The following is a 16,503-nucleotide window of genomic DNA, read 5'->3' on the forward strand; positions in this document are numbered from 1 at the left end:
CCCGTATCCATTTAAATTCAATAATGACGAGTCCAACCAGTGCTGACCTGGGTTTTTAACCTTTTGGATCATAGGAACAGGAATATGTAATTTAGCCACTCAAGCCAGTTCCACCATTCAGTGAGATCATGCATCATCTATGAACTAACTCAATTTTCCCTACTTTTGCTCCACATCTCTTTTAATACTTTTGTCAACAGAAATCCATCAATCGAAGGGCGGAACGGTGGCGCAGTGGCTAGCACTTCTGCCTCACGGCAAAATGGACCCGGGTTCGATCCTGGCCCGGGATCACTGTTCGTGTGGAGTTTGCACATTCTCCCATTGTCTGCATGGGTCTCATCCCCAAAACTCAAAGATGTGCAGGGTAGGTGGATTGGCCAAGCTAAATTGCCCCTTAATTGGGAAAAAAAAAATTGTGTGCTCTAAATTTATAAAAAAAAGAGAAATCCATCAATCTCAGATTTAAAATTAACACATGCCATTTGCAGAAGAGAATCCCAAATGCCAACCATTCCTTGCAAGAAGTGTTTCCTAATTTAAATCCCGAAAGGCAGGACTCTAATTTTCAGACTATGCCCTCTAATAAATCTAAACTGCACTCCTCCAAGAACAATAAATCATTCTGAAGGCGTGTTGCTCAGAACTGAACACATTACACCAGGCGAGTCTGACCAAGGTTTTGTGTAGCTGCAGCATAATTACAAACCCCTGAGATTCTAATCTTCCAAACATAAAGGCCAGTATTCCATTCATCTTTTTGATTATTTGTGTACCCGTTTGTAATATGTAATAATCTACTTACATGGGCCCTCATTCTCTTTGGACTGCCACTATTTTTAACTTTGCACGATTTACAAAACACTCTATTCTATTTTTTTCAATAGAAAGTGGATACTTCCCACTCACCTATATTAAAATCCATTTGCCCCAGTTTTGCTTATTGATTAATTTAGTTCTCTCTTAGTAATTTAATGCTCCATCAACACTGCTTACAATGCCCATCTTTATGGAATTGTAAAAATTGAATACATGGCTCTCAATCCTATCAAAGTCGTGGGAACCCAACACTAGTCAGGTTATGCTATTTAGTGTACCTGCCAATTCATCCTATTTTCTGTCACCTGCTACCTAGCTCATTTCCTAACCAGGTCAATAATTTGCCTTCAATTCCATGGCCTTCAAATTTACCTACCAATCTTTTATGAAGGATTTTATTAAGTGTCTTCTGGAAGACTATATAAATTCTATCCATAGATTCCCCTGTAAACTAGTTACCCCTTCAGAAACAAAACAAACAGGTTCAGCAGGTCTCAACCTGTAGTACATTGCTGGTTCTCTCTAATCAGCTGAAAGTCTTCCAGGTGTTCAGTGACCCTACCCATAATTATAAACTTTAGTAACTTGCGACAACAGAGGTTAGGTTAATTTCTTATATAATGGAGTTACTTAGGGAATTTTCCCATCTAAAGGAATCAAGAGATCTTCAGAAAATTACAGTAAAAACATCTGCAAAATGCATGTCTACTTCCTTTAAAACCCTAGAATGAAGACTTTCTAGATTTAGCAATCTTCAGTGACATTGGTTGAAAATTTACAGGGCTGAGCCTGCTTCCTCTGGCCTGGGAACACTAACAGATTTTACAGTTGTTATGCAGTTAGCTGCTGCCCCTATGAGTGAGGATATTCTGACGCCACATGGCCAGCAGCATGCCAAAAATCAGTGGTCACTGTTGGGACTGCAGTTAGGCTCAACATGGAACATCCCTGGAGGCCTTGTCAGGGCCAGAAGGGGAGGGGCGAAGGGGCGTGATTGAGGGGCTGAGCGGATGGGGGTGCAAAGCAGGGACAGCCATTTCTGTTGCAATGGGGAGGGTTCAGTTCGGTCCGGGGGAGGCTTCGGTCCGGGGGAGGCTTCGGTCCGGGGGAGGCTTCGGTCCGGGGGAGGCTTCGGTCCGGGGGAGGCTTCCGTCCGGGGGAGGGTTCCGTCCCGGGGAGGGTTCCGTCCGGGGGAGGGTTCCGTCCGGGGGAGGGTTCCGTCCGGGGGAGGGTTCCGTCCGGGGGAGGGTTCCGTCCGGGGGAGGGTTCCGTCCGGGGGAGGGTTCCGTCCGGGGGAGGGTTCCGTCCGGGGGAGGGTTCCGTCCGGGGGAGGGTTCCGTCCGGGGGAGGGTTCCGTCCGGGAGAGGGTTCCGTCCGGGAGAGGGTTCCGTCCGGGAGAGGGTTCCGTCCGGGAGAGGGTTCCGTCTAGGGTTTGGAGATGGTGGCACAGTGGTTAGCACTGTTGCCTCCCAGCGCCAGGGTATAATTCAAGCCTTGGGTCTGTACGGAGTTTGCACTCAGTGTCTGCATGGATTTCTTCCGGTTGCTCCAGTTTCCTCCCACAGTCCAAAGATGTGGTTAGGTGGGGTTATTGCGTTACGGGGATAGGGCAGGGGAGTAGGCCGAGGTAGGGTGCTCTTTCAGAGGGTCGGTGCAGACTTGATGGACCTAATGACCTCCTTTTGCATTGTAGGAATTCTATCGTTACATTAGGCATAGTGTGCCCGAGCAGGAGGAACCCACCAAACATTTCACAGCCACACCTGCTGCCAGACTACCAATGCTTGTTTACCTGATAACCTCACCATGTGGCACGGGCTCCCGTAACCTCACCATGTGGCATGGTCTCCCCTGCAGTAGGTGGTGGCCCTAAAGTGGCCATTCACTGGTCAGTTGAGGGTGCCTAAATTTCTGGTCATTATTTTCTTCATTATCGTCAATTTGATATCCGTCACAAGTTTCTTTTCATACTCCGTTTTTTGTAGTTCTTATTATGTTTTGTCACCCTTTTCTGTTCTTTGTACATCTCCTATTCAACCGGATCTTGTATGCTCTTTCTACAACAACTTATATTTGTATAGCAATCGCAATTAAATAAAACAGCCCAAGTCACTTCACAGCAGAGTTTGAAAGTAAAATTTGACAAAAACCAATTCAAGGACATTTAGGGCAGTTGAGGTCATTTTTAACGAGCATTTTAAAGGACAAAGGAGGTTTAGGGAGTGAATTCCAGAGCTTTCATAGAATTTACAGTGCAGAAGGAGGCCATTCAGCCCATCGAGTCTGCACCGGCTCTTGGAAAGAGCACCCTACCCAAACCCACACTTCCACCCGATCCCCATAACCCAGTAACCCTACCCAACACAAAGGGCAATTTTGGACACAAAGGACAATTTAGCATGGTCAATCCACCTAACCTGCACATCTTTGGACTGTGGGAGGAAACCGGAGCACCCGGAGGAAACCCACACACACACGGGGAGAACGTGCAGACTCCACACAGACAGTGACCCAAGCCGGGAATCGAACCTGGGACCCTGGAGCTGTGAAGCAATTGTGCTAACCACTATGCTACCGTGCTGCCCTTAGGACCTTGGAAGCAGAAGGAATAGCCACTGACAAATAAAACAGGGATTCTCAAGTGGCCAGAATTTGTGGAGTGCTGATATCTTGGAAAGATGTGGGGCTGAAAAAAGATTATAGAGATTGCTAGGGGGAGAGGCCAAGAAAAAACATTGCAGGTAAATCTCCAACTACGACTCGGTGAGTACAGTTCCACCTAGCTAGCCGCCAATTAATATTTTTTGACAGGCAGAGCTCTTGCCCCTTAGCGGTATAAACTGTATCACTTTGAATTATTTTTTGAACACCACTGCTGATCAACAGATTTGCCCAGTTTACTGAGGGCAGCCTCTGCCTCATCCTGTTGAAGTCGACCGTACCTGAATTTTTGTAGCTGTTTCGCCCGTCTCCCTTTCATACAGGACAATGAACTCAATCATATTATGGTCACTAATTGATAAATGTTTATGCACCATTACTTATTTTCAAATCCAGTATGGCTCACCCCTTTGTTGGTTCCAGAACAGTCTGTTGCAGGAAACTGTGCTGAACACACACAAAATATTTGCTATCTATCTGATATGAACTCATCTGCTTTTCTCAATTTCCTGAGCGTATGCACTGCTCACCTCGGATTGTGCTAAGTATCTGCTCGATCCGTTGAGGATCATTCTGGTCAGTCCTACAGCTGCGGGTGATTTCCAGAACATAATCAGGTCCATATTCTGTAAAATACTGTGAAGTCAATTGGGTTAGTAACGGCATTAAATAATCTGCAGCATTGTCAAACGGAGTATGTGTTATAAGGATCCCAGCACATGAGTTCAAATTCCAAATTTAAATTCAATGAAACAAATCTGAAATAAAAAGCTAAGATCTGTAATGATGAGCATGAAGTTACGATGTTTTAAAAAGCCCCAACTGTTTGCTAATGTCCCTTGGTAAGGACAGCAGAATCTGCTGTCCTTATCAGGTCTTGTCTACATGTGACTTGGTACCTACAATCAATATAGTTGACTCTCAACTACCTTCTGAATAGTCTCGCAAACCACTGTGTTCAAAAAGGCAGCATACTGCCACTTTCTCAAGAACAATTAGGGATTGGCAATAAGTATTTGACATGCCATTGATGCTCATATTGCATGAATGAACTGAAAAAATAGGAAGTACAGTATTTACTTAGGTCTATTTTTACCCCTGCAGCAACTATAAGTTGTAACACTGGCTGCCAATAATCGGAAGTTCAATATTTACAGCATCAGGTTCCCACCAACATCCAAACTTGTAGTTTAAATATAAGCAAAAGCAAAATACTGTGGATGCTGGAAATCAGAAAATGTTGGAAAAATCAGAAGGTCTGACAGCATATTTTCAGCATTCGCTGTTCAGTACAATCAAATTCTTGAATAGGACTCCCCAAGACTTACATTGCCATGGTTCATTCAGCATTTCCCAATACAGGGTACTGTGAGCATGTCTTTAATGTGGAGAAGATGACCGCTCATCTTAATCAATTGTTTCCGTTACACAGAGCAATCCAAGCTCATTACTCAGTCTAACAGGCAGGATTTGGAAGGGCAATTGCCTGTAAATTCTGCAGCACAATGTCTTCAGAAGTAATTGCAGGAAGTGCCAACCACGCAGTTACACTGTCTGAGTGTTGATAAATAATTAGCTAACTTGGGGCTCCATACAAGCAGAACCAATTATACTCATGACAATGGAGTTGTAAACTCAAACAGAGATTAGAAGCGCAGAGTTCAGGTTGCACACCCTCACTGAATTCAGTTTACTAATGTTCTACTATATTTTCTTTAAAAAATAACTAAATTTAGAGTATCCTATTAATTTTTTCCAATTAAGGGGCAATTTAGCATGGCCAATCCACCCACCTGCACATCTTTGGGTTGTGGGGGCGAAACCCGCGCAAACACGGGGAGAATATGCAAACTCCATACGGACAGTGACCCAGGGCCGGGATCGGATCTGGGATCTCGGGTCTATTATATTTTCAATGAGAATTGCACATTCAGGTAGCTAGGTTGCAATCTCATCTAACTTGACAATGATCCATGTAAAGTGTGCAATCTCGACACTGGTGACTTGGTTAAAGTGATTTGGTTATAATCCCAGCCTGTGATATTCAAAAATGTCTATACTTTGAATGAGCTGCTGGATGGAATGTCCCTTGTGTCAAGATGATCACCACTACTGGTGAAGTTGTCCAGAGTTCAGACAATACGATCTGTCAGGCTGAAAGAGGGAGCTGAGTGACATGAAAGCAAAAGAAAATAAATTATAAATCACAGATTTGATTCCAAATTGCAAACTTTCCCCCAGAGATGGGATATGATGTCTAACGGAAAGCTGTAGTCTCTCTGCAAGTGTATCACAAGGATTTAAAAAATAGATTTCTGAAGGATACTGAACCTTTTCAACTTTTTTCCCCATAAAACTTATCTAACCTTGAAAAAGCTTGAGCGTAGCACAATGAAACCTCCTCATCTCGGTCAGCAGCAGCTGGAGTAGTAGAGTGCTGAGAGAAGGTATCCAATTAAACATGCTCGGGGAAGAGGATGTGAAGCGAAAAAAGACAGATCTTAAAAAGGAACTGTTAGTTCACATATCTCGTGAAAATACTCCAAAAGGTAAACAAAAATAGCAAAATACTAGTATGCTTCTCTGCACTGTGTGAGAATGATTGCAAATCAACACTTAAATTCAAACTGGCATTGTGTGAACAGATGCCCTAAACTGCACACACAAACTTAATTACCAGAGGAAATGTCAGTTCCTTCAGTGCAGGCAATGATGTTAATTATCCATGGAAATGGGGCAGTTAACTTCCTTTCAAAGCTCTAACAGCATTCTGAAATTAGACTAGAACCATTGAAGTTCTCTTCATGAGGATTGTCAAGCTGAAAATTCAGCTTCAAAAGTCCCATTTCAGATCATTCCACAATTCTCGTCCTGTTTTTTTTTAGCTTCTTGACCACAATCTTAATCCTTCTTCCACAATTTTAAAATTATAATTTGTGGCAGTTGATAATTTCTTTCTGCTTTTGTAAAGTTTATTTTCTCTTCCAATGGAGACTCTTGGGGCAGTACAATATTCACAGACTGGTAACTTGCTTTCAGGGTTCAACCAAATTCAGCCATGAAACCAGTTGGTGAAAGGCCCAGATCCACACTAAGATGACTGGTTCCCTCATGACTGGTAGATTCTTAACACCTTCCCACAGTAAAATATCAAAGATCATCACTAACGCAGCATGTTGATAAGGGAAACAAACACTTGGACTAGTGACACTTTAACATGCTGCAACCCCTCAACATGTTTTCCTGTCTTTGCAGTTGTTGTGCCACACAGGCGAAATAAAATCTATTCACGGATTCAAATGAACAACCACCTCGTACCAAGAAGAAATAAAAAAAGCACAAGTTGGGTAAATCACCATTTGACAGTTGGCATGGCAACCCAGAATGAACAGGCTGTTTGAGATTCCAGGAATTGTTCTCGCCAATAGAACAGAGTACCTCCCTGTTGACAGAGGTCAAAGGATTCTTATATTCACTGCATAAGTCACGAAAGATCATCATCAGCTCAGTGAGCCAAGAGATATCCCCCCACCCTGCACAACTGCTCTCAATCCATTTCTAGTGGACTAACTCAGATTACATTTGCTATGATGTTTACACTGTGTTAAAAGAGCAGAGTGGAAATCAGAGATTAGCAAGAAATAAATTAATACACTGTACTATACAATACTGGGTGGCACTTAATGCACTGTGCTATAGGATAATGAATGACATTTGAGATGAATGCTTCTCTTTCTACTCTGAAGAACTCTTATGGAAGATGCTGCCCCACACTTCTGAAATCATCAAATCTATGGAAGAACATCATATGGACAGACTATGTAGTTCAGACTAAACAGCTAAATTTGATTTATGGCAAGCAAAATTATGCAGAGACAAAAGTAATCAGCAGATAAACATCAACAAGTAAAGGACTAAACTTTATCTCATCTGTTCCATTCGCAATATAATTCTAAAAATTTGTAGCTCTCTTCAGTAAGTTTTAGGCATGAGTGAGTGATGGAAGGTTTTAAGGGAAATTAGCCTCAGCACATAGTAATACAGCAAAACATAGGGAAAAAAGGCAGCATATGTGTGGTTAAATTTTTTCCTTCGCTTTGATGTACAAATTGCCAGACAAAAGATACCCTTCACAAATAAATCAAAACAGCAGTGTCTGTGACACAAAAGATCTCACAGATGTAAACAATCTCAATATACAAAGGCCAGACATATAATTTAACTAGATTAGGATTCTATACAGAGGTGTCCAGTTAATTTGGCCAATAAACTCCAGAAGGCACAGGATGTATTTTTGAATAAAGCATGGCAGCCACAAATTATCCTAACAAGATACAGAATTAAATTGAGGCTGGAGGGAACGAAGGATTCATCATGCCAGTCGCTTAAAATATTAACATTTATGTGAGATAGAACAACCTAGAGTAAAAGGAAAATATTCCGGATGCTCGAAACTTGAAATAAAAACAGAAAATGCTGGATAAACTCAGTAGGTCTGGCAGTATCCGTGGAGAGAGAAGTAGAGTTAACGTTTTGAGTTATTAGTGCAGCACAGTGGCGAGCAGTGCTGCCTAATGGTGCCGGGGTCCCAAATTCGATCCCAGCTCTGGGTCACTGTCCGGGTGGAGTTTGCACATTCTCCCCGTTTTTGTGTAATTTTCACCCACACAATCCAAAGATGTGCAGGGGAGGTGGAAGGTGGGTTGGCCACACTAAATAGCCCCTTAATTGGAAAAATGAATTGGATACTCTAAATTTATTTAAAAAAAACATCGAGTCCATAGCTGTTTCTCTCTCCGCAGATGCTGCCAGACCTACTGAGCTTATCCAGCATTTCCTGATTTTAGCATAGCTCAGAGTACTGACTTCAGGTCTGTCTCATAGGTGTGGACGGTTTTAGTTAATTATTTTCAAGGGCAACAAAAAAGTGTAGAACAAAGGTTGATATGCCAGCAAATAATGATATGAGGATAAATTTTCTAAATATTTAAAAGTATAATTTAGCACAAGTAAACATTCAAAACTCATATAGTTAATAATGCCAAAGCAACCTTTTCCTTTTTCCTCCCAGTTGGGAAACAGTACATGGAATTGGAGAAGATTAACCTAAAAAGAGGGGGATAATGATTTAAAAATGCAAAATAAAACTTGCTCCATAGGCTAAAAACAATATACTCTCCATCGGAAGCTGTGTTAATATAAACTCTGTAGTGGACACTCTAGGCAGAATTGAACGATGATAGTGGTAGTCTCATCCACTGACTGGAAAGTGGATGGCAACCCGATTGCTGTCAATTCCAGGAGTTCTGATAGGATTAAATGTCCATTGTTATAAATGCCTAGTTCATGTTTCATCATAATATTTTACAGGTAAGTGTTAGTTCCGGGAAGGTTAAAGTTTAATTGCAGAAAATGGGATAAATGCAACAAAAGCAGCTTGAAGACTATTCCACTTAAAAGGTTACAGCCATGTTGATTTAAGGGATTAAGAGCTAGAACTGTAAAATGATAAAACAGCAGGTGGGCTTAATTACCTGGAGAACTGGAGACTAGGCACCCACAGTATTTGCAAAGAAGTACAGTGCAACCCAGAGAGTTGTTTTATTGCATAGGGAGGTGGTGGCGTAGTGGTATTGTCACTGGACTAGTAAACCAGATCCAGAGGGCAGCACGGCGCAGTGGTTAGCTCTGCTGCCTCACGGCACTGAGGTCCCAGGTTCGACCCCGACTCTGGGTACTGTCCGTGTGGAGTTTGCATATTCTTCCCGAGTTTGCGTGGGTTTCGCCCTCACAACCCAAAAGATGTGCAGGGTAGGTGGATTGGCCAAGCTAAATTACCCCTTAATTGGAAAAAAATAAATAATTGGGTACTCTAAATTAAAAAAAAAAGTAAACCAGATCCAGGTTCAAATCCCACCACTGCAGATGGTGAAATTTGAATTAAATTATATAACCTGGAAGTAAAAGTCTAATGATGACCATGAAACTATTGTCGATTGTCATAAAAAAAAACATTTGGTTCACTAATGTCCTTTAGGGAAGGAAATCTGACATCCTTACCTGGTCTGGCCTACACGTGACTCCAGACCCAAAGCAGTGTGGTTGAATCTGAACTATATTGGCCCCAAGAACTTCTTCTGAGCCCCAACTCTGCAATTAGGCAATGGGCAATAATTGCTGATGCCCTCGTCCCATGGACAGATTTTTAAAAAATTACAGCACAGAAGGAGGTCATTCAGCCCATCGCACTTGCACCAGTTCCCAGAAGACCAACCCAGCTAGTCCCATTCCCCAGCCCCATCTCTGTAGCCCTCTAAATTAATCACTTTCAAATATATATGCAGCCCTCTTTTGAAACCTCCAATGGAATCCGTCTCCACCACTCTCCCAGGCAGTGCATTTCAAACCCCAACAACTCTTGAGTAAAGAAGTTTCTCCTCATCTCACTCCGAGCTCTCTTGCTGACCATCTTGAAATTGTGACCCCTAGTCACTGACATACCAAAGAGTGGACACAGAAGATCCTTCTTTACCCTGTCAAAATTGAACACCTCAATAAGGTTGCATCTTAATCTTCTCTGCTCCAAGGAGAACAAGCCCAATTTCTCCAATCTTTCCTTGTATCTAAAATTCCTCATTCCTAGTATCATTCTTTTTTTTTTTTAATTTAGCTTTTTTTTTCTCCAATTAAGGGGCTAAAAATTGCCAATCCACCTAATCTGCACATTTTTGGATTGTGGGGGTGAAACACATGCAGACACGGAGAGAATGTGCAAACTCCACATAGACAGTGACCCAGGGCCGGGATTCAAACCCGGGTCCTCAGCGCCGTAGTCCCAGTGCTAATGTGCCGCCAATTCCTAGTATCATTCTAATACAGCTCCACTGCACTCTCTCCAGGGCTTTAACATCCTTCCTTAAATAAGATGCCCAGAACTGAACACAATACTCCAAATGTGGTCTGATCAATGATTTGTCGAGGTGTAGCGTCACTTCTTTGCCTCTATTTATAAACCCAAGGATAGAATCATAGAATTGACGGCATTCGACCCATCGAGTCTGCACCAGCCCTTGGAATTAGCACCCCACTTGAGCCCACACCCGTAACCCAATAACTCTACCATGCCTTTTTGGACGCTAAGAGCAATTTAACATAGCCAATCCACCTAACCTACACATCTTTGGACTGTGGGTGGAAACCGGAGCACCTGGAGGAAACCCACACAGACACAGGGAGAACATGCAGACTTCGCACAGACAGTGACCCAAGCCGGGAATCGACCTGGGAGCCTGGAGCTGTGAAGCAACTATGCTAACCACTGTGCTACCCTTTTAAAAAAGTTTCAACTTGCCTGGCCACCTTCAGAGAATTATGCACTCGAACCTGGAGGTCCTTCTGCACTCCCCTCAAAGTTGTACCATTGAGTCTATATTGTCCCTCCATGTTTCTACTACTAAAATGCATTGCAGTTCATCTGCCAGGTGTCTACCCATTTGGCCAGCTTGTCAATGTCCCTTTGAAGTCAGTCAGCATCATCCTCACAATTCAGTATTCTCCCTAGCTAAGTATCATGTGCAAATTTAGAGATTTTGCCCTCAACACCCACCTCTTAATCATTTATATAAATCAGAAAAAGCAAGGGTCCCAACACTGAGCCCTGAGGTACACCATTTTCTTGTGAGTGTTTGTTTGCTGTGGGGAGTGATTATTCTGTAGCAGGCTGAAAGGCTGGCTCAGGAGAAGTCCAAGAGGCCTTTTGATAGCTCTGTGCAGTTAGGGCTCAGGATAATTTCTGGGGAGTGGAGATGATGGTAGATGGTCACTGGTTCCATGCTAAAAAGAGTTAGGGCTCAGGAGAAGCACTGGGGGCATTTTATGGCTTGGTGTTGCTGGGGAGATCGGAGCTTGGTGAAATCCAGTGGCAGTGCCAACCCAATGAAGCTAGCCAGGTATTAAAGATTTGAAATTGGAGGGGGTGATAGTGGAGCAGGAGATAAAAGATGTGATTGGGAGGATTCAGTTGGGGAAGATGGCAGGGCCGGATGGGTTTCCGGTGGAATATTATAAAAAATTCAAAAATAAGCTGGTACCGGTGATGGTGGGGATGTTTGAGGAGGCGATAAGGAAGGGGGTGTTACCACAAACTTTGGGGCAGGCATCGATTTTCCTGTTACTTAAGAAAGATAAGGATCTGACGGAGTGTGGGTCGTATAGGCCCATATCACTTTTAAACGTGGACTCAAAAATATTGGCAAAGGTACTGGCATGTAGGCTAGAGGAGTGCCTCCCGAAGGTGATAGGTGAAGATCAGACGGGGTTTGTGAGAGGGAGGCAGCTCTTTTCGAACATTAGGAGGGTATTGAACGTGGTTATGGCACCGGCGGAGGGGAAGGAAACAGAGGTGGTTGAAGGGATGAATACCTCATTCAATTGGGGAGGGAAGGTGGCCAGAATTAGGTGCTACTACAGAGAGGAGAGGAAGGCAGACAGGGGATTTGGGTCTTCTGAACCTGATGTTTTATAACTGGGCGGCGAATGTGGAGAAGGTGCGGAGCTGGGTCAGAGGGGTGACTCCCAATGGGTCAGAATGGAGGAGAGTTTGGGTAGGGGGTCGGGATTGAAGGCGCTAGCAGGGAAGTGGGATGTAAATTTTCGGAGATGGAAGGAGAAAGGAATTAGGAAACTAAAAGACTTGTTTCTTGGAGGTCGGTTTGCGGGGTTGAAGGAGCTGGGAGTGAACTATGGGCTGGAGCAGGGGGAAATATTTAGATACATGCAGGTTCGAGACATTGCCAGAAAGGATATACAGAGCTTCCCAGTAGAGCCGGCTTCCACATTGCTGGAGGAGGTGCTGACGACAGGGGGACTGGAGAAAGGTGTAGCATCGGCGGTTTATGGGGCTATTTTGAAGGAGGAGAAGATGCCGCTGGAAGGGTTCAAGGCAAAGTGGGAGGAAGAGGGTCTAGAGGAGGGGTTCTGGTGTGAGGTGCTCTGGAGGGTGAAAGCCTCCACCCCATGTGCGAGGTTGGGGCTGATACAGCTGAAGGTGGTGTATAGAGCACACCTTAAAAGGGCGAGGTTGAGCTGGCTCTTTGAGGGGGTAGAAGATGTGTGTGAACGTTAAGGGGGGGGGGGGAAAGAGAAAGAGAGGCGCAAACCACGTTCATATGCTTTGGTCCTGTCCAAAGCTGGAGGATTACTGGAAGGAGGTTTTTAGGGTCATCTCTAAAGTGGTGCACGTGAAACTGGACCCGGGCCCTCGGGGTGTTGGATGAGCCGGGGTTGGAAATGGGTGCGGAGGCAGATGTTGTAGCCTTTGCTTCGTTGATCGCCCGAAGGCGGATCCTGTTAGGGTGGAGATCAACCTCTCAACCATGTGCTCTGGCATGGCGGGGGGACCTGCTGGAATTCTTGACGCTCGAAAAGGTCAAATTTGAACTGAGGGGAAGGATGGAGGGGTTCTACAATTCATGGGCAGTATTCATTATGCACTTTTGAGAATTGGATCACATCGAACATTAGGGGGGGGCTGGGAGGGTTGGGAGGAGAGGGACTGTATGTGTTAATGGGGACTAAGGGTGATTCCTGTTTCCTTTTTGTCATTTGTTTATGTTAACATCGGGCTAATGTTTGGGGGTTTGGTGGGAGGATGGGATTGTTGTTATTGATATGGGGATTGACATTGTATTCGTTACTGATTAGTTTATTGTTGGGTGTAAATTTGGGAGAAAATGTGAAAAAGGAGAAGAATAAAAATATTTTTTTTAGAAAAGAGTTGAAATTGCACCAGTAGAGCCTGGAGTGCAGACTTGGAAATCCAAGGAATGCTGTCTCAGGAGATGAAATTGAAACACATGGAGGTGTGCAGACATTGATGCAGTTAGTTCAGAGTGGATCTGAGGGAATTCAGAGGCATGATCTTCAAAAGTTAAAAGTTTGGAGCTCCCTGTGAGGGAGAGTTTCAGTGAGGTTGGTTGACTCAATGTTTACTGGGTGGTGGGTTGCTGAGAAATCTGTCTTGGTCACATTTGTTATTTTGTGTACAGTGTGGTGCATTCGACCACAGTTTTCCCATTAATTTAAATGTATCTCTGACTGTTATAGAGTACGAGATAAATTGTTTCATCTTTTTTTAACCTTATAGAGTGTGTTTTGTTTGCACAAAACCTGTGGAATCTTGTGGTTTTATTCATATAGCAAGTGTCTTGAATCCCAAACTTTGTCTACTTTAACCAAAAGGTTATTTAAATTAAAAAAAATTTAGAGTACCCAATTAATTTTTTCCAATTAAGGGGCAATTTTGCATGGCCAATCCATCTAGCCTGCACATCTTTGGGTTGTGGGGACGAAACCCACACAAACACGCGGAGAATGTGCAAACTCCACACGGACAGTGACCCAGAGCCGGGATCTAATCTGGGACCTCGGCGCCGTGAGGCTGCAGGGCTAACCCACTGCGCCACGGTGCTGCCCATTCCAAAAGGCTATTTTGTCCCAAACCCAGATCTTATCAAAAACCTAGGGCATGGTTTAGAATTATTTAAAAAAAAAAATTTAGAGTACCCAGGCCAGGGTCAAATCTGGGTCCTTGGTGTTGTGAGGAAGTAGTGCTAACCACTATGCCACGTGCTGCCCCTATTTGGTCTAGAATTATAACATCAGGAAGTTAACAGGCCAGCTTTGAAGGCTAAGAGCTCACCCTCAAGTGCTGCTGGCCAAGAGCCAGCAGCTCTTCATCCCCAGCAGAAGTGCCAGTAACATTGGCAACTCCTGCGTCTATGGCAGGCCCTGGACCAGAAGCATTACGAGGCCTGGAAGAGATTAGAGTGGCGTGGGGTTGTTGTGTAGGGCAGGGATACTTTTATAGCAAGGGTGACCCTTGTCATAGAAGAGCCATGCATAGGGCACAATGTGTCCTTTCATGACGGACCCCCACCTTGGAGCCCACAGGCAGGCCACCAGTTATGCCCTGTTGCAGTGGGGTACGACCCTTAATTGGCCACTTAAAAGCCTCAATTGGCCTAGGGACACGGAAGGCTGGCCTCAATCTTTCCTATTCTGGACTTGATTAAATTCTGCCTTCTGAACATTTAAGCCCAGTATTTGAAACCTGAAATGATCTTCAGTACTACATTGAGTTGGTTGTTGACAGGAGATCTTTCACATTCATGAAAGCAGAAGCTCCACAGCTGAATCAGCTGAATGGTGGGTCATTATCATGCCAGCAATGGTAGTATGTTCATTTAGTGCAGGAACAATTGAACAACCGTATTAAAAACATTCCCGCAATTGGACAAGATTTGCCACACTGATGGAAGGTGAAATTTTCTCCAATGCCGACGGTATACAAGACCATGAGTTGGAGTGTCCAACTGTTGTACTGGGTGTGGTGATGTGCATCAATGTAAATACATGTAGGCTAGCTAGACACTAGAGGGAGCACAAGAGACATCACACACACACACTCAACCAATAGATCAAGTAGATAGGACACGACCAATAGACATTCACGATACACAAGGAGGTGACACGACCACAGGGGGGCATTACACCAACCCAAATATAAAGGACACCACACACATGATCTGCCTCTTTCCAGTGGAGACAGTCAGTGCATACAGACACAGGGTTGATTCAATATTACACCCACCACGTGGATTGCAGCAACTGGTTAGTCAATCTGGGTAGCTATAGTAGGATTAGCAACAGTGTTGAACCCGAGTAATAGAAGTGTAAATAATTTAATAAACGTGTTGAAGTTATCTCCACGTCTGAACCTTCCTCTGTCAAGTGCACCACAAGGAAGCCGCTTATGTTACACCTACAGCATAACAAATCACTGGGGTCACTTGCAACCCAAACCCTGGTAATCTGTCCCTTGTAACCCAGGAGATTAAGTTCCTTTCCTCTGCACAATAAGTAGGCATGCTGAATACACGAAGAAACAGTCATTCAGGAAAAAACAGAAACTTTTAAGGCAAGCATAACATTGTATTTGTATGAACTCAATGTATCTGTAATAACAGCATATACACAATGTTTGAAATGAATCTTCACAATATTACCCATATCTAAAAAAAATATTCAAGGTCTAAAGGTTGCAAGTAAGCCTCGAGAGGCCTCTCAGTAATGATTATGCCAAATGCTTCATTTATGAATCTAACAGTTGTAGCTTATTTCAGTCCCGAACAAGCCCATCATTCTGGGCAAAATGGAAAGACAGTGCGTTATTGTTGCGCTGTCACTTGACTACAAAACTGTATTCAGAGTAAAAGTCCCAGGTTTGATTAGTCAGAGTGACTCAGCAGATAGCAAGAAAAGGGAGCCTGTTGCAGCCTTACCTCATGATCAGGAATCTCAGAGGACAGGGTTTTTCCAAGGATAACAGCAGTCAGATATGTCCAGCAACGGGCTGTGTTAGCATGGTTATAGCCCCCTGTCTCCACCAGAAAAGCAAACCACACAGAAATAATTTATATGGCAGAAGGCACAGTGACAATGTTATGTATTACTGTCTGATCTTAATACAATCTTTCCACACACTTATATTGAAGTTATGATAACTAATGGTTTATGAAGAGTTCCAATTATTTCTTATTTCCTTCTTCTTCTATCCAATGGGTCTTTTCAAGTTGGCACAATGCATTTGATCCTCAGTATGTGGAGCAGGAGTACCTATACTTTTTTAGATCCTCAACAGCAACATGACTAACATTATTTTTATTTTTTCATAAATTTAGAATGCCCAATTCATTTTTCCAATTAAGGGGCAATTTAGCGTGGCCAATCCACCTACCCTGCACATCTTTGGGTTATGGGGGCGAAACCCACGCAAAGAACGGGAACAATGTGCAAACTCCACACGGCCAGTGACCCAGAGCCGGGATTGAACCTGGGACCTCGGCGTCGTGTGGCTGCAGTGCTACCCACTGCGCCACCGTGCTGCCCCTGTGACTAACATTATTGACAGCCTCATCAGAGCCCCAGATCATGTCCTACCACAATGTAATATTTCCTTTCCCA

General features: G+C 43.7%; 1 protein-coding gene and 1 long non-coding RNA gene across 3 annotated transcripts in view; one reads left to right on the forward strand and one right to left on the reverse strand.

The window, feature by feature from the left end:
* Positions 1 to 7,415, forward strand: part of LOC140420995 (uncharacterized) — a 41,314-nt gene extending 33,899 nt beyond the window's left edge. Inside the window, exon 4 of the long non-coding RNA XR_011946650.1 lies at positions 6,736 to 7,415. This is a non-coding gene — a long non-coding RNA (uncharacterized lncRNA). The remainder of the gene's footprint in view (positions 1 to 6,735) is intronic.
* Positions 1 to 16,503, reverse strand: part of hdac8 (histone deacetylase 8) — a 103,823-nt gene that overhangs the window by 9,252 nt on the left and 78,068 nt on the right. For both annotated transcript variants that reach the window (XM_072505233.1, XM_072505232.1), the window contains 2 exons: positions 15,822 to 15,916; positions 4,011 to 4,116 (listed from right to left, as the gene is read on the reverse strand). In XM_072505233.1, coding sequence (XP_072361334.1) covers positions 4,011 to 4,116; positions 15,822 to 15,916 — 201 coding nt within the window. The remainder of the gene's footprint in view (positions 1 to 4,010; positions 4,117 to 15,821; positions 15,917 to 16,503) is intronic.

Source organism: Scyliorhinus torazame, chromosome 5, assembly GCF_047496885.1.
Source record: "Scyliorhinus torazame isolate Kashiwa2021f chromosome 5, sScyTor2.1, whole genome shotgun sequence".
In the NCBI taxonomy this organism is placed as follows: domain Eukaryota; kingdom Metazoa; phylum Chordata; class Chondrichthyes; order Carcharhiniformes; family Scyliorhinidae; genus Scyliorhinus; species Scyliorhinus torazame.